Source organism: Hippoglossus hippoglossus, chromosome 7 (assembly GCF_009819705.1).
Source record: "Hippoglossus hippoglossus isolate fHipHip1 chromosome 7, fHipHip1.pri, whole genome shotgun sequence".
Lineage (NCBI taxonomy): Eukaryota > Metazoa > Chordata > Actinopteri > Pleuronectiformes > Pleuronectidae > Hippoglossus > Hippoglossus hippoglossus.
Window position 1 is genome coordinate 7,082,409 of NC_047157.1, and position 26,619 is coordinate 7,109,027.

At 40.8% G+C, this 26,619-nt stretch overlaps 1 protein-coding gene across 9 annotated transcripts; it reads right to left on the minus strand.

The window, feature by feature from the left end:
* Positions 1-142: 142 nt before the first annotated feature.
* Positions 143-25,021, minus strand: ralgapb (Ral GTPase activating protein non-catalytic subunit beta). 9 transcript variants are annotated; one of them, XM_034591684.1, is made up of 32 exons: positions 24,869-25,021; positions 23,374-23,594; positions 20,670-20,872; positions 20,239-20,405; positions 19,882-20,068; positions 19,487-19,618; positions 18,809-18,987; positions 18,154-18,222; positions 17,554-17,705; positions 16,575-16,815; positions 15,928-15,963; positions 14,867-15,068; positions 13,717-13,884; positions 12,968-13,082; positions 12,500-12,647; positions 12,333-12,397; positions 12,081-12,225; positions 10,940-11,061; positions 9,877-10,059; positions 9,645-9,793; positions 8,632-8,819; positions 8,364-8,467; positions 8,070-8,225; positions 6,863-7,072; positions 6,465-6,623; positions 5,469-5,637; positions 5,247-5,369; positions 5,006-5,142; positions 4,785-4,893; positions 4,500-4,578; positions 3,163-3,311; positions 143-2,549 (listed from the first exon to the last, which is right to left on the minus strand). In XM_034591684.1, the coding sequence occupies exons 2-32, from the start codon at positions 23,548-23,550 to the stop codon at positions 2,356-2,358; spliced, it is 4,617 nt and encodes a 1,538-aa protein (XP_034447575.1). In that variant the 5' UTR covers positions 23,551-23,594; positions 24,869-25,021; the 3' UTR covers positions 143-2,355. The 9 variants fall into 9 exon arrangements, with proteins under 9 accessions (XP_034447575.1, XP_034447574.1, XP_034447573.1 ...); XM_034591683.1 differs by having other exon boundaries at positions 8,070-8,222; positions 10,940-11,070; XM_034591682.1 differs by having other exon boundaries at positions 10,940-11,070.
* Between the last annotated feature and the right edge of the window lie 1,598 nt (positions 25,022-26,619).

Consider the following 26,619-nt stretch of genomic DNA (forward strand, 5'->3'; position numbering starts at 1 on the left):
TATTTCATTTGGCTCCTAGTTATCAGAGTTAAGTGAGATCTAAATCCTCATCCTCTGCAGAGAAAATAAAATATATTTTTACGATTTTTTTACGATATATAAATCCTGCGAACAAAAAGTCAAATATTGGAAATGGGAGAAATTAAAAGCTCATAATAGTTTTAATTGATGCATGTTACATTCAATACCCATTGTGATCCTCCCACACATAATTGCATACATACATAGCTTTTTCTCGCCGTCTCAGATGAATGCAACAGACAACTTGTAAATGCCCTACACTTTCATATATTTACATATCATCCTCCGCTTCTGTACATGGCAAATCCTTAAATATGATCAGAGGAGTAACATAGGATACAATGTATGACTGATTGTATGTAGTTTCTTTGAAGCATATTTAATGTTTTTTTTTTTTTTCCTTCCAAAAAAAAGGCATGTGCATAAAGCACGCTCGTAAAAAGTGAGTCACACAGTTAGACATGATAGGTTTAAAAACTCGCCGGCGCCTCATCTTCATTCATATTTCACAAGATAAAACTCTTCCTTCAGCAGGGTTTTCTTTCAAAATGCACAAAAGTACAAAAAGACATGGAAGGGGAACCACAGGGAATAGAAAATAAAACAGAAAATGTGCTCAGTGCATTAAGACTTTCCAAAACAACATAAGAAACGAGAGGTGTTTGTCCTGTTCCATCGCTGTGATAAATAACTTCACATTGTTACAGGCAGACAGTGAGGAGAGCTTGAATAGACCAAAGTACAGTGAGTAAACTAAAGTGAAACTGTGAAGCCCCCAAAAAAAATATTTGTGAAGGCAAAGCTTTTAATTTCTGTCATCCAAAATGATTGTTAAATTTTCTCTTTCTGGGTTTAGAATAAAAAAAAAAATACAGCTGGGATCAGGCAAGATGGACGTTAGACAACGCTGTTAGCTACAGTGATTACTTTGGCCTCTGAATACATCACCATAGATTTTGTAGACACTTCATTTGTGCCGTGGTTCTGTTTGTCATCAGCAGAATGGAGGTCTGCACAGCAGCGCTCGCTTCTATTCAGTTGTATTGAGACGTTGTCTGGGATGATCATTAAAACTGCATAGAAATGAGCGACGGTGTGTGTGCACCTCCATTTGTCTGCCTCCACGTTAATTCATTGGTTCAGCACCTGTTTGTGTTTTATGGGATGTGCAAATCTGTGACACGTTCGAGACTCCAAAGCTAAAATGTCTTTGTGGTCCTTATGTTATCAGCTCTGCGATCATCAAGTGCAAACTCCAGGAGCTCCGTCACTGCTTTACCGGCACACTCTTGAGTTACCAAGCTTTGACCGAGATTGAAATGTTCAAAACTGAATTTACTTTGAGACACATTTGTTTGTAAAGTGACATAATTCATCATGAAATGCTTTCTATGAGAGGTTTAGGGGTCAGTATGACTTCTTGTAGTGTTGATTATTTGAATAAGGATACATGTGCATATGCATACACATACACATACACACACACACACACACAAACACAGTGCAGTGGCTGCTGTGAGATGGGATGACTTTCAGACTGGCACAGAGACAGTGCAGGTTCCAAAAATTACACCCACATACAGTAATAGAACACAGGAGTCCTGTAAATCATCTGAAAAAAACCCAGTAAGCTGCTGCAGCGGCCGAATTTCTGTTTGCACTGGGAAGAATTTAGCAGACGTCTGGGTGTAGATGATTGGCCGTTAACGATGTCATTTCTTCGCTCTATCAAGGCAACTTGCCTGAAAGCAGCAGCGATTTGGATTTAAAAACTTTTTTATGACGCTTGCATGTTTGTCTCCTTGGCAAAGATCCAGCTATGAATCTGTTTGATTACAACAACAACAAAAAACAAATCTGGGTTTTTTGGACACAACTCTGTATTACCAAAACCATCAGGAAATTCACTCATGTCACAGGGTTTAGAGAACAAACTTTTTTTTTTTTTTTTTTTACAAGTTGAGAAAGGCCAACAGTGTAACTATTGTATTGCAGTTTGAAGACAAGCAGAAACTCTTTTGCCACAAAGCATGAGACCTAATGAGCAGAGACTGTTGAACTTCAGCCATTCAAATGTTCCGCGAGAGGCTGCGACACAGAAATGTAGCTTTTCCACCTTGGCATGGTTTTTGACACTTTGCTCTCAGAGTCAAAGGCAGACAGTGTTGATATATGTATTCATATAAATAACAAAATAGTACAGTATAAATATAAAGATTCTGTGTGTGTGTGTGGTGTGGGTGTGTATGTATGTAAATGGTGTAAGAGTATAGGTATAAAGCATGTGTGTGTCTGTGTGCGCTTGTGAGCCAGTGTTAGGACAGGGCAGGGGTATTAGAGGTGAGGCTTTCCCTCCCCCACCTCATGGAAGAGCGAGGTGTAAAACTCTGGCTCCAGCTGCTTGTTGCGGTAACGCTGGACAATCTCAGTTATTTTCTGCTTCCGCCTCACATGGGGCGGGTTGTACAAGTCACTTTCCAGACGCTTCCGTCGGCACACGTTGATGACCGTCTGACGCACCAGGAACCCTGGGGGAAGGACGCAGACAAGTGAGGTCGTCAGTAGTGAGAGGAGACAGTTCTGATAGTGGGTTCAAATAGTTTTAATTACTGCCTTTACTGGAAACAAGAAAAAATAATTATAAAGAAATCACATAACGCAAAAATGTTTCCTTATTTGCCGTTGTTTTTTTTTTATTTGGCACTGTGTTTTCTTTTTGGTTGTTGTGTTTTCTTAATTCCTGTTGTGCGTTTTGCTGCAGATTTTTCCCAGTTATGATTTGCACTTCAGGGCCACCGTACTATTAAACTTTTGTTCTACTACTACCTCACTTTGTTGTGTATTTCCAGTGCTTTTCAAACTTAGACACTCACCATAAGATTTATGTGCACATTATTTGAATAAGCTCCTCAATGATCATTATATACAGTATTCCATGTGATGTATTTAGGCTACATCCATACTACAATGTTTTCATTTTTTGTCTCCATTTTAGCGTCTCTAAAACTCCAGAGTAGTGTGGACGCCAGGTGTATTCGTAGAAGAGTTGATGAAGCCTTAGATTTATCAACCCTGTTCTTTCTGTTAAGTAAAAGAAGTGAGGTTGGGAGGTGGCGACAATGTATGGGCGAGTGCTGTTACCTAGAGCTCTGCGGCTGACCACCATGCCGTCCACCAGGGGGATCACCATGCCAAATTTGCCCACAGCTCCATGCAGCCGAATCCTGAAGAGTCCCGTCTTCAGAGGGTGGATGAAGATCAGTGGAACATCCTTCTCTAGTAAGCCCGACCTGCAAAACAACAGATAGAAAGACATTTAGTGATTTTTCAAGATAAAGAAAGGAAGTGTGTATTTAAACTGTTACAAACAGGGATTCATTTCTTGAGGGGAGTACAGTGAATTCACAAAGTATTCAGACCCCTTCATACTTTTCATATCTAGTTATACTAAAGCCTTATGCAGAAGTAAATAAGCACAAACCATTTCACGTGTCACAGTAAAGAATCGGACCAGTTATCAATGTAAACATTTTAGTTTTCACTTTGCCACACTCAGTGTAGACTATGAGGATTGTTTTAACTTTGGCATAAGGCTGCAACACAACACAAGGTTGAAGAGAGTTAAATACTTTATGAATGTGTTTCGGGAAGAGTGGGACAATGCTAAAACAGGGGAAAGCATGTAGCAACCTAATACGACTCCAGCTTGAGCCTCTACCATGACAACATTATGACATAGAATATAAATAAGACGTATAATGTTGCATTTCACTTTACAGAGGCCACCATTCCTGACACATCCTTAATACTCGACACAAATTACATTCTTATACGATTACCAAATTTAAACCCTGCATTAACATATCTTGACGGATCTGGCTGCTATCACGTAGCACTTGACTGAACTTAAGTGTAAAAATAGGTTTTCATGAAACAACCAGGTAAGCAGAGAAATGTATCTATTTCTGACTTGCTTCCTTCTCTGCTTCTGGTTTCTAATTTGAATGGCCTCAAATAAGTTCTGTGTTTGTTGTGATGACAAGAAAAAGTCAATCAAGCAAACTTGAAACATGCCCACCACTCATTATCTTGACCTGGGAATTCAGTAAATTATTTGTAATTAAAGAAATAAATGCATCAGGTCACACACCTTCATTGTTTATGTGGTTAAACACAACACATTTAAATCCTTTCGAAGAATGTGGTCCACGGGCTCAGTCGGTGTTTATCTACAACCAAGATTTCCTGTGGCATGTCAAACAACCATCACAGCTCTGTGACACTTCCTCTTCTGTGCTCGCTTTTGCATACCGCCTGTTGTACTTCCTGTTTTGCTCACTATGTGTTCATGCAGTGGTTTATGTGCTACATGCTGTTTTGCAGAGGTGTTGTTTTTCTTTATTTTTGCAGAAAACCAATAGCCAATACATTAACAGCATGCGTACCATGCTGTCAGCAAAATGCAAACTTCTGTATACCTGCAGGAAGTGCTGTTGCTCATGCTAGCTTCCAAGCCCGTGCTGGTTTCCGCCAAGAGCTCAGTCAACGGGAAGTTCTCTAAAAACACAGAAACAATGACCTTCATGCACCATCCAGTGTTCACGAAGAAACTCCTTTTACCACCACAGAGTACTTTACAATTTTATATGAAGTAACTTACTGAAAAAGAAATTGAATATGATCTATAGATTAGATTAATATTATTCAATACCACTAGTATCCTCAAATTACAGGATATGGCAGTATAAAGAATAGGTTCCTACCAATATCATCAAAGCGCTCCACCCAAACCACGAACACTTTTGTCTCCGGACCCAGTGGTGGGAAGGACTTTCCAGTCGATGACCTCTTTGTCTTCACCAAAGGACTCAGCTAAAAGAAACAGCACAACAAACGGTGTGTTTAAGCAAAAGCTATTTCTGAATAAAATAAAAAATCATTATCAACATACATGTCTGATACACCCACATAAACTATACTTTACCTTCTTGGCAGACTCAAGGTTGTCTGAATGGTTGGGGAAGAGCTCCAGTGTGAGGTTGGGTTGTTTGAGTAAACCAGGCACTATTTCTGTGTTGGTGTCTGCCTCCACTGTGGAGTCACTGTGCACCGATGACTCCTCTGGGTAACAACAAAGAGCAAATGGCAACTGTCATTCCTGATTCCATCACTGGCTTTTTATCTTATGCAATATCTAACCACTTCATAGAAGAGAGGACACTGACCCGAGTTTTCTGTCAAAGATGGAACAACGAAGGCAATCTCTGTCAGAGCATCAGCGTAGTACAAAACCTTCTTCTCCCCATTGAACACGGAACCTCCTGTGTCCTCAGGAGTAGCTGCTTCCTCTGCAGTAAATAAATGTGTGTGTCATTTACTTTGTTACTATAAAAAAAACAATCAACATAAAGTGCATTTGTCTTCAGATTTAATGCCCAGTAGCTTACCTATTTGTTGTGTATCATTGCTGTCGCAGAAGGAGTTCAGGGACCAGCTGGTATCTAGGTGTCCCGTCCAACCTGGGTGGCGTCCCACGTCCACAGGCCAGCCCAAGGACAGCAGGAACTCCAAGAAGTGAGGCTGGACACTTGATGATGACTCCACGTTCCTCAGGATCTGATCAAAAGGAGGAAAAAAAGATCCATTCTCATCTGAGATTTATATAGACATATTGTGAGAGAAGAAACAAGGTCAATTTTCAACATTTTCAACTTAAATTTGCCCCAAAAACTCATACGAGTATTCTGAGGGGCTGCGACAATAAGTCAGGCTGGGAATTTGACCCCTTTCCAGCCCACGCTTTTCACGCAAGCACCAGACCTCTAATTTTGTAGGCTAACCTAATTTGTTGATGTAACGGCTACCAGACTAGTAAACAAGCAGGCAGCGCAGTAACTCATCTCCTCTGCCATAAGAATCTCCTCCTCTGTTGCCACAACCAAAACAGTGAAAACATGATATTTCCATCTAACATGAATTTAGAGTGAAATGGGTGAAAGTATGATATTTCTAGGGTTTCTACTTAGAAATTTACATCCTGATATTGTTTGGGTGAGACTCTGAGGTGGTGAACTGTCATTTAGCTGCATCTGAGGCAAGATTATTTTCTTCCTTCTGTCTCTGCCCCACCGTTGCTTTTCTTCTGACCACGACCTTCCATTTCACCTGCGACTTGTTGTAATACTATCAGAAGCGGGTGCACGGCAGAGGCGCGAGTCTGACGTGATTACGGCGGTTGCCAGATAAGTGTATTTCAAAGGTCTGTCAACTCATTCCTGCTTGCTATATTATTGCTGATCAAATTATCAGTTCAAGACAGACCAAAAACACTATCAGGCCAGTGGGAAATGTCACGGTGCTCCCAATGTACAGTCCGTCACTGAGTATTATATAAAGACAATCTGTTGTGTGTCGCCGCAACCAATCAGCCAGCGTTCCCTCACCTCGTGGCTACTTTTCTGTCCAGCTCTCACGTAGAAAATAAAGACGGTGTCAAATGGTCGACAGGGAAGGAGGTCCAGGTAGCTGATGTCATCAAAAAATCCTGGCAAGGATGACTCCAGGCCAATCAGATGAGGAGGTAGACGACTGTTGTTGGGCTCCTGTCAAAGATAAATTCATATAAAACATTCGAAATGAACTGTATTAACAAGTACAATATTAGACATGTATATAGGAGGATTGTTGTTGTGCTGTATGAATGTGTGTGTGATTGTGACCTGTGTTGGAAGCGCTTTGAGTGTTAAGAACAGAAAAGTAAAGTGTAAACGCAGTTCATTTACCATTAACACTAGTATCTATGACTAGTATTAATTCCATCAGACAAATTATGTTCACCAACCTTCAGTGCCTCCAGAGAGAGAAAACCAAAGTGGGAGAGGAAGAGACGCGCCGTCTGGAACTCCTGCGACGGAGGAGGAGGTTTGCAGTCCGTCTGTGGGTCAGGGAAAGTGTTGGACTTCCAGATTTCCTCACTGTGCCGCTCCAAGGTGTTCTCATACTCTATCTGCTTGGTCATCAGAATACGAAGCCTGTCATGCTGAACCTCCAGCTGAAGAGACAAAGGGGATGGGGTGTATTTTTAAAGACAATTTCAAGACACTGAGTGATGAATGGCACTTGATTCAGTGTTAGCCCACAAAAGTCAAGTTCTTCAACCCAAATACAGAGGTATTAACTCCCAAAGTTGAAGAGTCAGTGCTGAGCAGTAGTGATTGTGTTGTGATCTAACATTTTAACAGAGAGGGAGTTAGCATTCTATTAGCTAAACCTGTGCAATCTAAACCAATCCAGTGCAACAACCCTTTAATAAACTTTGTTTGAAGCTTTTAATGCTCACTTTCTTTTTGATCATTGATTCAGACTGCAGTTACTTGTGGCTTAGTAATGTTTTCCAGAGAATGAATTCAATCGATGACGGTAACTGGGGCTCATGCATACAGATTCAGTGTGAGAGGTACACATACTGAAGAGTGAAAGATAACCATAACACGAGCATGCAGTAACTCACGGTAGTGCGCGCAAGCACCCGGCAAAAAGAGCTGCACACAAGTTACAGATCTCTAATGTTATTATGAGAAGTGGGAAAAAAATTGGGTTCATTCTTAAACTGTGGCGGGATAAATTAGAATATGGCGCGCTGCCACAGTTTAGATAATTAATGGGAAACACTGCTTTGGATTGCATTAAAAACTACAAAGTGCTGAGTGGTGGGTGCACTGGATTGAGAAACCACACAAAACAATTAGCATATATTTGTCACCAAACCAGATGATTTCACCCTATTATCCAAGAGACGCCCAGTGAAATTTGACCTCTCCAACAACTCACGTGTGGGTAATAACTCAGTGTGTTTGTAGCTCTTGAATCATCCTGCCAGTCCAAATAACACGCCTGAGTTTATACAGTAACAAAGATTGATTAATTTACTTTGTGGTTCTATTTCAGCAAAGACAACAAACAATGTTGGTTTAGCTTTCAGCCAATGAGAATAACTTGTTTAATATTAGTCATAACTTGAATATAAGACCAATACGCTTTTCTCTCACCTCTTTACTGACAATGTCATCCAGGTCAGGAATACTGACATCAGCCTTGACAAGAGGAATCTTATCCACCTCTTCAGGGAAGGGCCTCTGCTTGACGCTGTATTTTATCCCCACATCATTTTTCGGCAGAGGACGACCCTCTGGAACAAACACCTGCTGTGGGAAGAGAGATGTGTAGACAGACATGGAGTGTCTTATCAGATGTGCAGAGTTACAGAAATCGAGCAGGTCCTATTCAAATATTGCAACGCATTGCTGCCTTTCATTAGCCGGTAATCTACAGCATGATCTCACCCTCTGATTGGCCCGAGCTCCTCTGGGTTGGTGGAAGAGCTGCATGGTCCAGGCATGTCTGCCAGCTGTGCCTCGGATTAAAACTGTCACCGATGGACTGGGGTCTGTGGTGACAGAGATCTCCTACTGGTTATTTATTTTAATTGAACACTGCTGAGTTCTTGGTGGGTGATACAGCCTCTACTTGTACATTAAAAAGAAAACCCAGCAATTACCCCCAACATTACAATAAATCGATAATTCAAAGGATGGATGATAAGCTACTGACTCTGCTCGTTGCCGAGAGGCTGCTCCAGCATGGCGAGGATGACAGAGTTGTCCAGCACAAAGTAGCGGAAGTTGCTGGCTCCTGTGGCACTCAGTCTGGCGTAACGAATCAGGGTGTCTTCATTCAGTAGGCTGCAGGTGGAGGCAGGCCCGCTGGGAGAAGGGAAGGCCCCCAACACCTGCATGATACTAGGGAACACCACAGGCAATGCAAGGACATAAATATGATCAAACTGGGTTAATGAATGCATGTTTCACTTTATAGTAGTCATCTGTATCGAGGATCAGCAGAAAAACAGGGGAAACTATGTCAATAAAGAAGCAGAAAAATAATGTAATGTACAATATCTAAAACCAGTTTCTTCTACAAAAACTGGTATTTATTTTTATATTTAAAGTTATTTTACTGCATAAAAATCCTCACAAATATTCAGAAATCATTTAGGTGGTCCGAGCTGCATATGGTCACATTCTTATAGTAGTGTGTTTGTGTCTTTGTCCAAGATGTCTGAAGCTTTTGAAAAGCCCATAGATATAAATTACAAGTCGGTCAAACACCTTGATTTGGTTTGATTGCAATATGCCAAGGAAAGACCCAGTCTGTATAGTTTTGATTTTGTTCTTCGTCTATTAACTTTAACCAGAATAGGCAGAGAAAGTGCTTTCCAATCTCTATTTGGTCTGTTTCAAACTGAAATTTAAAGCTGAGAAGTGAGACACAACAACAAGTGGTAACTTGAGACCAATACAGAGAAGCATTTTGATGACAGGTCTGACCTGAGGTAATTCAAGATACTAATTTGTCATCAGATTACCCAAGATGCATGTTAATGCCAGGTATGAACAGGACCAATGTCAGTGGTCCAGATGTCACTGGGTCACCAGCACACAAGTAAAGGGATGGTGATGGTTTTATTAAAAGAATAAAATAAATAAAAATGTATATTACTATGAGTAACTACATCAAGTAACTCTATATCTGATCTTTTCTGTATAAACTTTAAGTCGTCTCACCAGGACAAAGTTGCCTCAGCAGCGTCCTTCACCCTCATTGAAGCCGGGTTGTGCTCCTTCTCCCCTTTATGCCGAACTTCCTGTTCCTGTCGGGACTTGCTACCAGATATTCCCAGCTCCACAATCTCCAACACCTCTACCAAACAATCCTGATACAAAAAAGAGAGTTTGTTTTAACAAAACCCTCTCTAACCAAACAACATATTTTTTTACATCAATTCTTTAAACATACCTTCTCATCCAGCATGTCAGGGTGTTCTGTGAGCCACACACACAGAAACTGGAAGGCAGCTACAATCATAGAGTGGAGGTCTCGAGATTGAAGAGGAGCTGGACGGCTACACTGGTACACGATGTACCCACATATAGAGCTGACGGCACGTTTGCGGTCTGCAGAGTCCACTCCGACCTTCACCTGGTTTAAACAAATACCAGAAATACAGTAAAGTGACACACATTAGATACATTATCAAAATTCTTCATTTCATGACACTGGAAACAATTTTGGCAGAGTCTGGTACATAAATAAAATGTCTTACTAAGTTATGACACGTTTGATTTTTTATGGTTTAAATTTAACATTAGAAATGCTCAAATAGGTATTTATGAATATTCAAATGCAAACTATTCAGGATTTTCATTTAAAAAAAAAAATAACATACATAAGTAATCCCTTCAGCCCCTTCCCAGTGGTCAAAAAACCTGCTAACATCTGGCTTTTGTCTCCAATGGGGATGGACACAATCAACATTCACTCCTGGGTCAAATAACCTTACAGAAGAAACTGGTTTTAATCGTCTCCAGTTCCAATCGATACCGATGGAAACATTACACTTAGGTAACACTCTAATTTGGCAACACAGCAAGGTAAGAGAGCACCTCTGTTTTCATTGCATTCATGACGCACTGGGGGAAAAAACGAAACGCGAAATTAGTTAATTGCCTTTTATTAATTGCCTTTTATTATCATACATAGGTTATTATAAATAACCTATGTATACATGTTTTTGCTGTAAAAGAGGCATTAGTAACCCAGTTGTTGTGCAGTGTATTGATCTGCAGAGACTTTGCCTTCTGCCTGTATTTTCTTATTTTATCCTTATTTTTCAGGATATTACCCACGTTACATCACTGTTTCCACCTCTCTCCCCTTCTCTACGTCTGTGGCACAGATATATAAAGAGCTGCAGGTCTGTGTGTCTTTTTTAACCAAGGGTGGGGCTGAGCCACAACCACACTGTGGCCTGGTGATGACAGCAGAGTGTTACAGTGAGTCTCTGTGGTGCTAGCTTTACCTTGGCCAGCCCAGCCAGCAGCTCCAGGGCAGCCAGTGAAATGCTCATGTCTTGCCTCCACTGAGAGTTGAGCCTCTGTGTGACCAGGTGGATACTGCGCACCAGCAGGCCCACCGCCGTATCTGGAAGAGCTAGATCATATAACACACCAAAATACCAAACAACGCAAAGAATAGAGCAAAGCACTCAACACATCAAGAAAAAAATCCTGGAAGCTAAACTAGTAGATAGGTATTGAACCATGCGTTAGCAGAGTGCTGAAAATCAGAACAGCAAAACCATTTGGAACAAAATTAGGAGACTGAAGAAAAGGTACATTATAAATTAACTGCTGAGGGATAGGGCTGACCGATGTTGGCATTTTGAAACTATGGATTTTGATTAACAAAAAAATAAAATAATTTTCTATACAATAGTTTATTATTCTATCACAGAAAATCCATTATGGAACAATAAACTGCTAGAAATTTGAAACCTTATAAGATAAGGCAGTCACATTATGGGGAGTGGACATTTATACAGTATGCTCGGGCAGTCACAGCTTAGCAAGCACCAATCACTCAAGATTATTTCTTGAGTGAATGCTTTACCTCGATTACGAATAATAAACGATTATTTAATTATTGTGTGCTCGCAAAATGTTGGAATTTTTTTCTATGTGTTTAAATACGTGTCTCATAAACCGTAGAGTGAATCAAACAAACACAAAGTAAGCTTCAAGTACCGTACGTGTCCTTATAACTTCTGATTAGTGTTGGCATTATTGTTCAAATAACATCACAATGTCCGACATATTTCATCAGTTAAACATCGCTCAGCCCTCCCCAGAGAAAGTCTTTGAAACACTTCTGATTCAGCCACATTATCACTCTGGCACTTCATACTTTGTGTCAAAATGTTGTTTGAGAGCACAGCATCACAGCAACAAATGATTATGTATCACCTACAAAGACATTTTACCCAACGCTTCTTTACTCTGCATACCACTTTAACCACGTTAGCTATGAAGAACAAATGTGTTAATTTAGTAAGTTACAGATGCTCATCCCAGGTATGCATGATCACCACCAATAGCTGATGTTACTGTGTTAATTCACCAAGCAAAAAGATATTGGTGTATGAATGTAACCGTGTGTCTTACCGTAGTCCCGCAGCAGGGCCTGAGAAGGACGCTCAGAATCTGGGCTGGTTGCCTCTGTGCTGCCTCCGCTGGTGAAACTAATGCCGCTGTTGGTGCGGCTGTGACTCTGACTCCTCACTGTCACATGGCTCCCATCTATACTCCCCTAATGTTAGAAAAACACAGCAATCTTGAAGTCCAGTCTACCATGCTGCTAGTATCATAAATTGTTAATTATTCAGCAGGAGGAAAGTGCAGCAATCTCAGCCTTACTGTTTCAGTCTGTGCTCCTATGGACTCCAAAAGAGCTGAGTCTTGAACGATATTGAGCATTGCACCTGAGAGGGAGGAAAGACAAACTTAACAAAGAACTATATATAGACTTAAGGGACGTGGAGAGGCAAAAGAGATAAAGAGGATATAAATTGGGCAGCAGATACCCAGGATGAGCTGAGTGTTAGTGGGGTCAGTCTCAGTTTGCAGTGCTCCGATCAGGACATTGACGAGACGTAGCCTTAGGGAAAGGAAAGACACAGGCTGGTCATGAGGCCACCCATCCTCCTCATTGAACTTTCCCTCCAACAGAACCTGAGGCACACAAAGTCAATACTTAACAACATGGTTTATAGGAAAGCTAGACAAGCAATAAAAGCCTCTAGGGCTTGATTCCTTACTGTTATGTGAACATCTAAAAGCCTTTCAGAGTTAAAAAATTAAAGTAAAAATCCTGTACACACTCAACTTGTTCAAATTTTCAAAAAAGCAAAGGGTAAGGGATAAAGGTGTTTAAATAAAAAAGGAAAACCTTCTAAATCCTGCATTAAAATAGCAGATAAGAAACCAATATAATAATGAGAAATATAAACAACATTGTATTAGCTTTAAGAGAAGTCAGTCCAAGCTGTTACCTCTGATTTGATGTTGCCAAAGTGATGCGGCAACGGCAACATGGCGAGCAGGATGTTGATGGAGGCTCTCCTTAGGTCAGTAGGATTGACATAGATCTTGAATTTGGACAGCTCCCTAGAAGAGTACAACAAATCTCACTGAGACAAGTTTCAGACATCCATCCATTATCCAGACCACTTATCCTTTGAGGGCATTGGAGGCTAGAGCCAGTGCCAGTTGACCAATCTTAAAACAGTATCCTCAAAATTATTACCACTACTGCTTCAGGATAGGGCAGACGCACAGTAGGCCTTGTGACCTTTTACCATGCCAGAGTAACCTGCCGGTGTGTCGTCCCTCCCCACTCCCAGGATGGCCTGGTGCACTTTGCACTTTACAGTAAACACCAAACACTAATCCTTCTTCCTGTAGATCATCTCACAGCACCGTTTACCATTTAACTTCCTTGTTGCAGAAATAGCAAAGCCCTGCATATCCAGGAACACATAAATATGAATTCATGGGGTTATTATTAATTTCAGCTCTATGAGTGATTAGAAAAGAGCAGGGAAGCAGAATTACTTGTTGATCAGCACAGAGTAATGCGCCTCAATATATTGGGACTGCCAAGTAGGGCCAGGCGAGGCCACTCTCTCATATAGTAAAGGCTATAATCTGTTTTACAGCTGGGTTTTACACCAACTCCACAGCTAAAAAAAATCCCAAACAAACAATTTTAAATTCTAAAATACGATCTCATTAAACTAACCTGTCTGGAACTATAGTCTCCAAGGCAGCTATGAAGTACGGCACCACCACATTGATGCCCTTCAGGTCAGTACAGAAGAGAGAGGAAGAGTTGAGAATGATAGAAGCCAGAACTGGTCTGCAGATGAAGTCAGAGATCTGGAGACCCTGAATCAGGACCATGTAGAATCTGCAGATAGAGACGAGAGGAGAAGCAATTTATTCACTATTCTATGTAATTTGTACAGATAAAATTGTCCACAGTTCGGCCTGGGCCCCACATATTGAACGAAAGCTATGTGCAATCACACGTGTGTGTCTACTGCAGCAGTGTTGGGGTGGCACTGCTACTGAGATAAAACTTGCACACTGAAAAATGACTACACTTTACCTTCTATTAACTTGTTATCATAATTTAATTACAGCCTGCACTGGGTTTCTACCATAGACTGTATATATAGATGGACAACAAGCCTCCACTGCAGTAGCGAGGTCTCACGTGTGGATGACCAATCATGACTCATGCATAGTTTTCAAACATGATGTTTAACCCCATTTTTATAGCATTAAATAACAAATTAATACTACACTTGTGAAAAAAATTATTACTAGACCATACATCATGTTTGACAAATGTATTTGACCTGTACTTTGGGTTTTAGTTTGCTCCATGTCCCATCCACTAACTTGGAGGAGGTGGATTTATGAATTATATTGTAGTCAGCCACCAGGTGGCTGGTGAAGCTGATTTATCTTCACTTTCAATGAGCATTCATATAGTACAGTCATGTATAAATACAGCCTATTGTTTTTAGTATGACTATACAGTACCTGTGTAGCCTCCATTTTTTATTTTATTAACATAGAATTGTTGAAACAAAACTATAATTTAATGTCTTTGACATATTCAGACATACCTCAGACCATAAACTATAGTGAATGGTGTCACTTTTATGTAAAGTTGCTAATATGACAATCAACAGATCTTTCTTCCGGTCAATTTTTGCCCATTAAAAATCAGTGAGACATCAAAGCTCTAGATGCTGCTGCAGCGATGAAATGAAAACCTAGATATTCACGTGCAGATGAGGTGGGCGGTGTGGCCCAGGGCTTAGGCTGATGTTAATGTCGGATCTAAAATCTGGTATTAATAGAATAAAAAAAGTTGATACCTGGAAAGATAAACAGGCAGAATCTCTTCTCCAGTTTTCTTGCTACAGAAGATGCGGCAGAGAGTCCCACAGGCCTCGGCTCGTCCAGCCTCATAGCTCTCTGGGAACTCGTTGGCGTCAAACATGGGGTTTGACACCATGGAGTCATTGGACATTTGAGAACCCTTCCTTCTCAGCTCCAGACCTACTTGAGTGGCTATCGCTGTAGAGAACGGGAAGAGACAGAGAATGAAAGGACACTGAATTGTAATGTCGTCATTAGTATTCATGCATGTATGAGAAACAGGCAAAAATAGACATACATGTGTCTACTATATGCACAGAACAAAAAAATTTACTGGAAAAACAAAAGCACCACAAAGCAGACATTTAATCATTACTATGAAAAAACAAAAAAAAAGATAAAACAAAGACTCAAATGACTGCAAACACACTCATATCTTTTTAAAAGCATTCAATAAAGGGAACTCTGACACAAAGAGTTTGCCACAGACGTTCTATCTATTACTGGCACAAAGCATGACCAGGTGAAGTGTGCTGGTAATAAAATGTGTCAGTCATTCTGTGCTGCAAGACTATTTCACAAAATCCCTGTGTCAGCTCCCTCGCTGCCACAATTATATGACTGTCACTCGAGCTACAGAACATTCACTTCATGCATTGAGGCACCAAACCAATAAAATCAAAACTCAAGTGAACTGACAATACAAAAGGAAATTACGAGGAACAAAACATTAATGCTGAACTTGAGGTGGGGGCTGAAACTAAACAATAAGGATTAGTGTGACTCAAAGAAAAGAAAATGAGAACTTAAAACGGGGGTGGCGTCACAAACTGGCAACGGTATGATCGAGACAAGTGGTCAGCTGGTGAAACCCATTCCATCACCTCTGGAGAAACGCTGGGAGAACGCTGGTGAACTTTCATATGTATGACAAGGAGTGGGAACAGAAAAACAATGGTGATAATGGCAATGATCATGAGGAACTCAACTAAAAAGCAGGACAATTTGTCAAGAAACGCAAATCAAGCGAGGAAAAAAAACTGCCGTTCCTACTTACAAGATTTATAAGAAAGGAGAATTTGGATAAAAGAGGCTGCAAGATAACAGAAATAGTGGAGAGACACAAAATCAAAGCAGATCCAATATTTTGGGATCAATTCATATCAGGCATGAATTGCTTTTTTGTTCTCCTCAAAACATGACTTGTGACCCAGTACAACTCTTTAACATTAGTCAGACATGGTAGACACGTGCAGGACACTACACCAAAATGAGAAAAATAAATGGGAGAGCCAATGGTATGCCAAATGTATTTTCAAATGCTAAGTGCTTTCTGTGTTGTTGTTGACTCCTCTAGCCATGAATTTACCAGTACAATTAGTCTATATGAAGTCCTCAGCAGGTGCTTGTAGTCTATATGCAGTTGTAGCCATGTTTAAACAGTTGGTAGATGCAAATGAATTAGAATCAGATGGAAATCTCATACCAGGCCACTTCTAACCAAGCCCTTCACATACAGAAAAGCACAACGAAGTTTCTGAGAAAATGGTGAAAAAAGGATAGGCTATCCCAACGACATACAATAATAAATAACACAGACAACACAAAGAACTCCACAAAAACATGTATACTAATGAACAGCAACAAAACACCCACCTGACCATGCATTAATGGAAACACTATAGCCATCGTCTCACTTCTTACCGGTCATGCTAGGGTCTCGGCTGAGGCCGCTGTGGAGCTTACAGTGCACCAGAGCAGCGTCAAAAAGCCACTGGCCGAACAGGTTAAGGATGCTGTTAACCTTCGGCCTTGCCGGGGCGGGCAGAGGCCGAGACTCCCAGCTGCTCTGGTTGGGGCTGGACAGCAGGGTCGGGGAGGACGAATTTTGCTGCTGCTGCTGCTGTTGCTGCTGGGATGCTTTGGTTGGTTGACTACCACTGCTCTGCAGGGTGGGAAGGGACAGAGAAAGACATGTTACTAGGGTTTCGACAATAGGATCAGTGTAACTAAAGCCGTTTTCAGACATTAACTCCAGAGGATGTCCTCATAGGAGTTTGCCTTTCACACAGGAACAACGCAGCAGGTCTGATGCTTTCACAACAACACAGAAATCTCCGGTGGCTTTAGGTGTGGGGTGACGCAGCATGCAGGAGGCAGGACGTGGTGTGTAAATTCAGCTACGGAAATCACGTGTTTTGGTTTATCAACACCGCCGCTTATCACCAAAACTATAGAGTCTTGTTGTCTTTCTAAGTTGACATCTTCTGTTGCCTCTTCCACGTGTATGGCTCCTTTTTTCTTTTATTGATATATTTTTTCTTTTTTTCTGTTTTGCGTCTGTCTTGTGTTAGAAACGTCCTCAATTCGCCCATTCATTTTCCGGACAATCTCCTGCTGTATTGGCACATGGACTTATTCAGATATTATCCAGAGTTCCTCCTAGGGGGCTAGCAGCAGAAACCCCGGTCTGAAAACGGCTTAACTAACACATCACACACAAAAATTTGTTAAAAAGAAGATTTTTTTCAGATCGCTTCACATAAATGAAGAAGAAATGGCAGGAAATCATAAACACAATATGTCACAAATGTTTTAACCTTAATCTGTCTGTAATACAGCAGGAAAAAAAGTGTTCTTATAACTCTACCACTTTATATTTGTTGTGGTTTAATGCACTTACAGTTGAACTCTTGCTTGTGGTTTTGGTGACCACGGTGTGCCGCTGCTTGCGGCTGTGAGGGGGCGTGGTGTTGGTGATGGAGGGGGGCGGGGACATGCTCATTCTGTTGACCGGGGTGGGCGGGGCACTGTCAGCTCTGGGACGTGATATACCTGTTGACAGAGAGGTAAAAAATGAACTGGGCCGAACAGTTTGCCTTTGCCCCCCTCAGTGGGGGCTGGGGAGATTGGGAATGTCTGATTAGTCTCATTAAGTTTTCCAGCAGCCAGTATTTTCTTTTGGTAAATATAATCATCTTCCAATTTCTCATGGTAAGAAAGAAAGAAGGAAATGAAGAGACTTCAGCGTATGTGAGGTGATCATAGGCAATATTCATTCGTTGACATGCAGTTAAAAACAAATCACAAGTAACTGATCTCCATCCATCTTGATTGACTTTTCATGCCCACAGGAGACACCTTGTTGAAGATCTTGTGGTTTATTCCAAACGCATCATTGCGCTACAGCAAAACTAATCCCAGTTGTTAACATCATCACCACCAATGAAATAGACCGTTATATGCCCATCTCATTATTTGACGCGTCAGCTGATGTCTGTACCATGAAGGAGCAGCACTGGGGAAAAAGTGAACACCCTCTCCCGTACATCTCTCTTTTCAACAGAGACACCTACAGTGTAAAGAGAAGAATACACACTGATATGTTTCTATTTAGATGTTTTCAAACAGGTAGTATTGACTGACTGACATCCTCCATCTTGATTTTACTCTGGAGTGGTGCCTGTGTGAAAGGAGCAAAGGCTGGATTGCTGGCTCTTAGTACATATATAACTTCACCACTCAACACATATACTTTATGTTTCTACTTACCCTTTTTTTTTTAAATACTACAAATGTATTTTTCCTTCCTTCCAGAAGCCGATGGTATCCATTGATCTCAACACAGTACTAAAATTAACTTGTAACAACATGAGTGTTGCTTTAGAAAGATCAGAGTTAATACTACAGCTGCTTTATTTTTGTCAAACAAAATGTTGGGAAGGACGCGCTCTGCAAATCATCATCATCCCACGTCACAAAAGCATTTTTTTTACATGAACCAAACCTTATGTTGACATGATTTATGGTTCATTTGCTAAAACTTCTGAAACAGCCGTTGAATCCTTCTGATAAGTCTCATCACTTCCTTCTCAAATATCCTTTTGTTAAGCTTTTAAACATTTAGGCTAAAAAGTCTCCCCAAATGTCCCCCTTACCCAGGAAGGCATCTACTAGGCAGCTGACCCCCCTCATGGCCCTGAAGAAGATCTGGGGGAGCTGTTTCAAACACGGATGCAGGACCACTTCATGAGGGATACCGCTGGAGTTTAGAAACTGTTCCTGAAACTTTGGAGTGGTGCTCACTATCGCAGGGTTGCTCAGGTCCACTGGATTGCTGGAAATAAATGGACAGTAAATGAATTCATTAAACAGACAATTTAAATAAGTTAAATACACTGTTAAAGCTTGTTTAGATATATCCTCTACCAGATTAAGCAATCACTTGGTTATAATGGAATCCAATTTATTTTAATGTCTTTTACTGGGATCATTTTGTGACTATTTTGACTTTTTGAACACGTTCGGGACGGACGACAAAAAAAGTGACCTTAAATGTATGAATTTACGAATAAGAATGAGTAAAAAAAAGACTGGATAAGATAAAAGTTAAATAAATGCATAAAAGATGGAAGTAAAGAAGATAGAACAGAGAACAGAGAAATGTTTTATGGGAATCATATGAGGTGCTTTATTTCCTCTATGTGCAACTACTTCCTTGTCTTTTAAACCCAATGAACAAAGAAAACAATTGTGTCCGTTAGGTTCAGTTTAACAAGGAAGTTTTCAAGTTGGACCCCAGAGAATGCAATAAAAAGTATCTAAGAATTATTCACCTAAGCATGTGGAGAAAGCGGTACCATGTCTGTGCCACACAGTCATTGTCCATCTCCAGAGGAATCAGGTTGGCATCCTCATCAGGAACTTTGAACGGAGGGAAGGACGGTCCGTGGGTAAAGCGCAAAAGCCTGAATTGAAGAAAACAACCGAAACAAACACATTGTCTCAGTAGAAAATACAGACCCTGGAATGCCTTAACAAAAAAAGGAAGTTTCTTTTTGTGTTTCTTATAGTCACGATTACAACAATTACAATTTGTTTAACAAGTAGGTTTGCTTCTCCCCTCTGTGAATACAGGTGTTTAACAGGTTAAACAAGCCAACTAGCTTAACTCTCTGGAAACAATTCAGTAATGCACTATAAACACTACTGTAGTTGATGTCTTTCCAACCTGGAGGTCAGGGCACAGGCCACTCTGCTCCACTGCTCTACGACTGGAGGGTGGTGTCTCCAATTGGCCAGCATCTCCCGAGCCGTCTTCCAGTATGGTGGCGTGGGAAAACAGCGGGCGCATGCCAGCAGCCACACCTCAAACAGCACTGCCATCAATTTCTCTGCCAGTTTCTCTGCCACGCCAACTAAAGAATGAGGAAATTGCAGGTTATTACTGTTGTTAGTAATTATCACTAATAACGCAAACCGTTTTCAGACATGAATTATTCTGAGGATGTCCGCACAATTACGTCCAAACTTTCTCATCATTTAAACTTTCATATCACTCATTTCGCAAGATGTCTATTACTTTTACCTCCAACTGTGGGTGGGGCAAGTAAGGTGTCATTGATGCGTAGCAGGAAGAGCAGCAGCACCTCCCAGGTTTCCCTAACCATGGAGACGGACTCTCTTGCCAGTTTCTGGACAGCAGTCAGAACCTGCTGGCAAAGCCTGATGTGGTTCAGACTGTGCTGGTCAGGCCTGGAGGGGAAGAGGATGTGTTTGAAATGAGGGGACCAGGAAGGAAACCAGAGGGAGAGAAGGAGCCGGAGAGGAAGTGTAGAAAAAACAGCAGGCATGATGAGTTACATCAACAGTCACAGATTTATACAGGATGACTGTTAACAGTAGCAGACATGGTGTAAAAACAGACAACATGCACATCCTATTCGTTTAAATTAAAAAAAAATTCAAACAAAAAGGAGGAGATGAATAAAGGCTCATCTGTGAACATTTCTCACATACCTTGGTACGAACACGTTGTAAAGATGTTTAAGGATGGACTGGACATACATATTGGGCTCCTTGACCACAGGCTGAGGCATCGAGTCCCTGGGCGACACCAGGGCCATCATCCAGTCTGTGTACACATCTACACACAGCTTGACCGTGTCCCCTTCTAAGGGGAGGGTGAGGCCGTAACAGAGCACTTCCATGGTCCACTTTACCTAAGAGCAAAACCAGTCTCATTAATTAGATTTAATATTCTATGTTCTGAGATATTGATTATTTTGCAGCATTATGTAGCATACTGCAGTAAAGCATATGTCTTGTCTTGTATCTCACTGTATGAAACAGAGAAAGAATGCCAGTTCTGAAAACCAAGTTTTAACAGGAACATATCCTCTTATATCTTCTGTCATTCTGTTGATATGACATTATACTGTCAGTCGGCACTATGTCAAGTGAGTAAGCATTAGCATTAAGCACATCTAGTAAACCTATCTGTCTTTTAGCAAGGATGGCCAAAGTTTTGTGGTGAGAGGATGATGTTAATAACAGTACACCTCCTCTCTCATACACATGGTTCTTAGTTTATTGCTAAGTCCAAAACAGATCAAATATACAAATGGCAAGAGATGAATGAAAACTGGGTAACTCTACAACTGTGGCATTTAAACATTGGTGCACATTTCTAAGAGACAACAAAGACAGAGGATGTCCCACTCACGCCTTATTACCCATGATCGTGTGTGGAGTCTTTATACTAAACATAACAAACAGATCAGAAACATAACTTTTAACCAATAACTACTAAGCTGAATCCCTTAAGCTGGGTTAATGTAACGACATTATTGTTCACGTCCTTGCTTGGGTACTATGTCTGTTACTAGAGAATTACAGTAGAGGGCACAACACATTCCTGCCACTTCTGGCATTGATCCCTCCCCCTTTGAGCTACAACAGTAACGTACCCTACTAGCCACTAACTCCAGTCACTAGCAAATTTGCAACTATTTATTGACAGGTACCAATGGCATAACAAGACATGAGGTGAACCACTTGTGCAGAAAATCCCAACAAAGAGATGAGAGAGATGGTTGAGGTGCTGGGAAGACGGTTCTGGGTTTTGTCATCTGAAGCTAAAGTCCTATTTTTCTCTGCACTGCTCTCATACGTGACCTTTCTGGAATCTAACTGATGGAAACCCGTCATAGCAACAGAGAACCTTAATCCCTGCTATCAGTAGTGGCAGGTAGGTTTATCCAATCTTTATCCTCAGCATGAAGTGAATTTCAAAGCAACAGTGGTACTTCAGATATAACTGAGAAATATTGCTGGAATATTTTTAACCCCACACATGCTGTCATACTATTAACTGAAAGTCCTGCCTCGCTCTGAGCTCAGTGATTCCCTTGTTCATCACAATGTGTATTAGCAGATGTTCCAGAATTTCATCAGAGCACAGGGGAGACTTCTAAGACATCTTTTGGGAACAGAGCATACAACCAGGAGGATCAGAAACCAATCTGGCTTTTTATAGCCAATCAATCAAAACCGCCTTGCGTAAGAGGCTTCGAACATTTCAATTAAACATACTTATATTGTTTATCACTTTTTATATATGATTTGACCCAGAGGCTTTAGGATATACCAAATAGCCATTTACCACTTCTTTAAATTTGTAAATAATCAATGCACAACATTTAGAGAAAATAAACATACACATCAGCACCCAATCTGTGTTCAGTTTTGCTTACATGGAAAGTGGTGTGAAAGCAGAGCTGCACCGACAGCACTAATTGTCTGTCATGTTTCAGGTAAAAGATACAGATCCTACAGAGAAAGGAGAAGCTACAGTACCTCTGTAGTACTTCCTCACTCAGGCCTTTATATGCCACAGTAGCTACACCAGAGACAATCCTGATCCAAAAAACTTATAACAGCCCGACTGGGTTTTGCCTACAGGAATTTAGAAGGATGTTTACAGCGTAAACAGAGATCCCATGACACAAAAATGGCCTCAATGTCAAGCATTGCATGTGGTCTAAATCACGGTCAACACACATGCTATCACCCCAACAGTGAAACAATCTACTGTATGTAGTAGGACATAAGATAAATCCAGTGATGTAGAGGCTGTTCCTTTAAGTTGATTACAGCTCTTATCAATATATCAAACAAGGATTGTGCAGAATGACAAACACTGTGGTCACACTGAGCAGGTACACAAAAATAATTTGCATCACATTTCAAACTGGATTTTTCCATAGTTTAACCTCATTTGAAGAGATGAGATGTTTTTTTACTTTTGCAAAGACTAACCCAGTTGTTCCATCCTTAAGTTGCATGACCACATAGAAAAAGTACAGTGACATTAATGTTTTTTTCGACTGATCTAATGGATACTGATGTTTTCAAAAAATAAACCAAGCACAGCAATAGCACCACCAAACAGTGTGGCAAACACTGGGCTCTGCTAACTGTTGTTTTCTACCAGTATGGACCTCTTCCTCATCTGTCTTATTGTCCTTGGGCATGATACTGAACCCCAATTTGCTCCTGACAGCTGTGCTGGCAGTGTGTCATTGATTTGTGATAGAGAAAGTGTTGAACATAATGCAATGTATGTGTGTGTGTGTATGTTTGTGTGAATAGCAAAAAATGTACAGTAAAGTGCTTTTGTCATCAAGACCAGAAAAGTGCTATGTAAATACAGAACATTTACCTCCTTGTCTGTCTTGAGGATGTTCTCTGTGGCAACAGGGCTCACAGCGGTGCCCAGAGGTTTGACCACAGCATTCGCCACCTCCGTGCCCACATTGTTGGGAAAGGTGTGCAGAACGCTGAGGTGGCCCTGGTCGCTCTGCACCACCAGCTGCAGCGAGCGCCACTCGGAGTACATGCTGCCGATGTCTATTGCACTCTACTCACACCACCTGCCTCCACCTGCAGACACACAGATCCAGAAGAGTTAATATGGCAAGTTGAGAAAACTATGAATAGGTCACATAGTTAATATTCAAAATAATATTTGTTGTGTTAATACTATCAAAGCTAAGTGGCTTCGGCTGAGAGAAAAACACACACCTCTCACAGTACGAGTTTCTTGATTGGAAATCGTATTGATCTTTATGACTTAAAATGAAAGGTTACAATCAGTTTTAAGTTGTTTAAAGGTTCAGTGTGTAGCATTAAGTGACATCTAGTGGTGAAGTTGCATGTTGCAGCTGAATTCCCCTCACCTTACCCTACCCTTCCAAACATGAAAGAGAACCTGTGCAAGCTTTCAGTCGTCATGAAAACTCACAAGGTGTTTAGTTTGTCCAGTTTGGGCTACTGTAAAAAACATGGCGCCCTCCGTAGAGAGGACCGGCTCCAGATGTAAATATAAAGTATTTAAATATAAAGGGCCCACTCTAGGGTAGAGAAAACAACCGTTCATACAATTTAGAGGAAAGACACTAGGATTATTTTTTATTCGGTTTCTGCTGACAGATCCCTTTCACCTAAATCGTACACACTGAACCTTTAAGTGGTTTACATTCATCTTGAGTATTTGGATGGAAAGAAAACATAAATGCATTTGATGCTTATAAAGAGAGGAAATAAAGAGAGTAACTTATCATTAAGCCTTGTTGTAAAGCACTGGAGTCATGTGCACTGATGTGTAGTTTGACAGTGAAAACACCAGGTTTCCGATGTTACTACTAACGTCCTTGCCTTTAATAGAAAACATGAAGACGTCGGGGCTAGCATCATATTATGATGGCTCAACACTAGCTGGCTCTTGTGCCAGGTAAACCGAAACACAATAAACACACTACCCTCGAATATCCTGAACGTTCGGCTCGACAACAAGCAGAGGCGTCTCAACCAGGAAACGCTCCTGCAAATGATTAGCTTGCTAACGGGAGCTAGCATCGACATCAAAACATCTTGCAGATGACATTAGCTAAAGTTAGCTGGGGGCTGGTTCCTGCGCTGCACCGCCGTCTCCCTGGATAAGACAAGACGCTGTCGTTGAGGAAAACCAGCGGTTCCGTGCGTTAACTTCTCAGCTTTCCACGAACTACGCTGTAGTTTATCCGGCGCTGCTAGCTAGCTTAGCTCATGTTCGCTGCGCTAGCCCCCGTCCGCTGACATTAGGTGTCATTCTGCTAGCTACATAACATTAGAAAGGCGCTAGCGTTTGCTCGACAGCCGAGTGAGCAGCGGTTTACCTGGACCGACTGGGTATCTTGTCATAACACGGCTCCGCAGTGAGTTCTTGTCCCGGTCTACACCATCACAGCCTCCATCTTCGCAATGTCAAGGTTTGGGTAGCTGAGCTTGACGGGCTAACGGGAAACGGGATCCGTAGATCGACGCCCCCTATGGTTGGGCACTGGAACTGCGTTGCTGCCTTCAGGTTGTGGTGAGATCACAGCATTGATGTGTTCTCGGTAAATTGTTGACCAGTGGACAGCAACTGGCAGAGAGCAGGTTATTATCAACTCTGCATCACCAGTAATATTAAACTTTACACAACATATACCCAAATAATCTGCATCCCTCCAAACCTTTAGATATTCAAAACAAACTTAAATTCTGCAACGATGAACCAGAATCTTTGACAAACTTATTTTTACCACTGGACACATTCAATTACCCTTGGACTCAACTGATTCTATGTTGTGTAAATCAAATCTCAGTGTGAAATGTGACTGTCAAAAATAATAAAATAAAATAATCTATATCTACATGACTGTTTATTTAACTGCATGGTCTCTTTAACTGGATATTGTCTGTGATGAGCATCTGCAATGTTTGTACATATACACATTTGTAAATACATTTTGCTGAATAAGCTCAGAGTCATTCTTTGTTTTCAACTTGGACAGGTTTATAAGATATGCACAAGCTGTGGGGAAAAGTCAGTTGAATTAACGGGACGCAAAGTAAAATGATAAATTGCATTTTCTGAAGAAACCGGGGTTACTGGCATCTGCTCAAGCTGAAGCTTAACTGAAATTCTGGCTGGAGTTTCTATTAGAAAGTTATGGAATTTAAGCTGTGTAAAAATACGGAAGGTGAATATCTATACTTACTATATACTGTATATAAGAAGTGTGTGGAGTCAAATACAGTTATAATTAATATTTTGATCTATTCAAATTATGTTAATGAATAATTGTTACAACCTACTGTTGTATATCACATTTTGTGTATGAGCATTAGCGCTGGAGAATAAAGCAATATTATTTATCATCGCAATATAATTGTCATCAGAAATATGATGAATATGAAGTCCAATTTATATCAGGAAAATTCGTATGCATTTTGCACAGTGAAGACGTATAACACATCATTGATCTACGTCAGATTCGTAAAATGTTTTGCTCTTTGTCAAGTTTTTGTCTCTGCTCATAAAGAAGCGTTTAAAACCGCAATCTTCACTCAGGAGCAAAAAGCTGGCTTTAATATTAAAATGTATCACAATGGCACACTTATTGTGATAATTATCAATATTGACTGATAAAAATAAATATTTAGATGTCATTTTAATCAGCATCAGTTTATATCAAGATCAAAACCTGAAACTGTCGGCCTCATTTTAGACAAAGCTTAGAAAAAAGCTTCCCTCTTTCCACCTTTGTTTACTTTCCCAGTTTAACTCAATTTGTGACTGACTATTATCATCATTATTTCATTTGATCCATTAGACACTCAACAGTTAAACAAGGAACCTCGTGTTACGTGCCGTGTGTTCTTTCTCTCTTTCTCTCTCATCTCTTCCAGGTGGGTGCTCTTTTGGCTCCTCCACTGTCCCAGCTGAGGCCACTCTGAAACCAAGGAGTGGCAAATAAAACCCTGAGCAGAGCGTCAGCTGTCGCCAGTGGGCCCAGCGGCAGTGTGAGGAGCTGTGTGTGGACTTCCAGTCAGCAGTAGTTGGTGTTTCCTTGTGTATTGTTTTCAAGGTTCATCTTTTTTT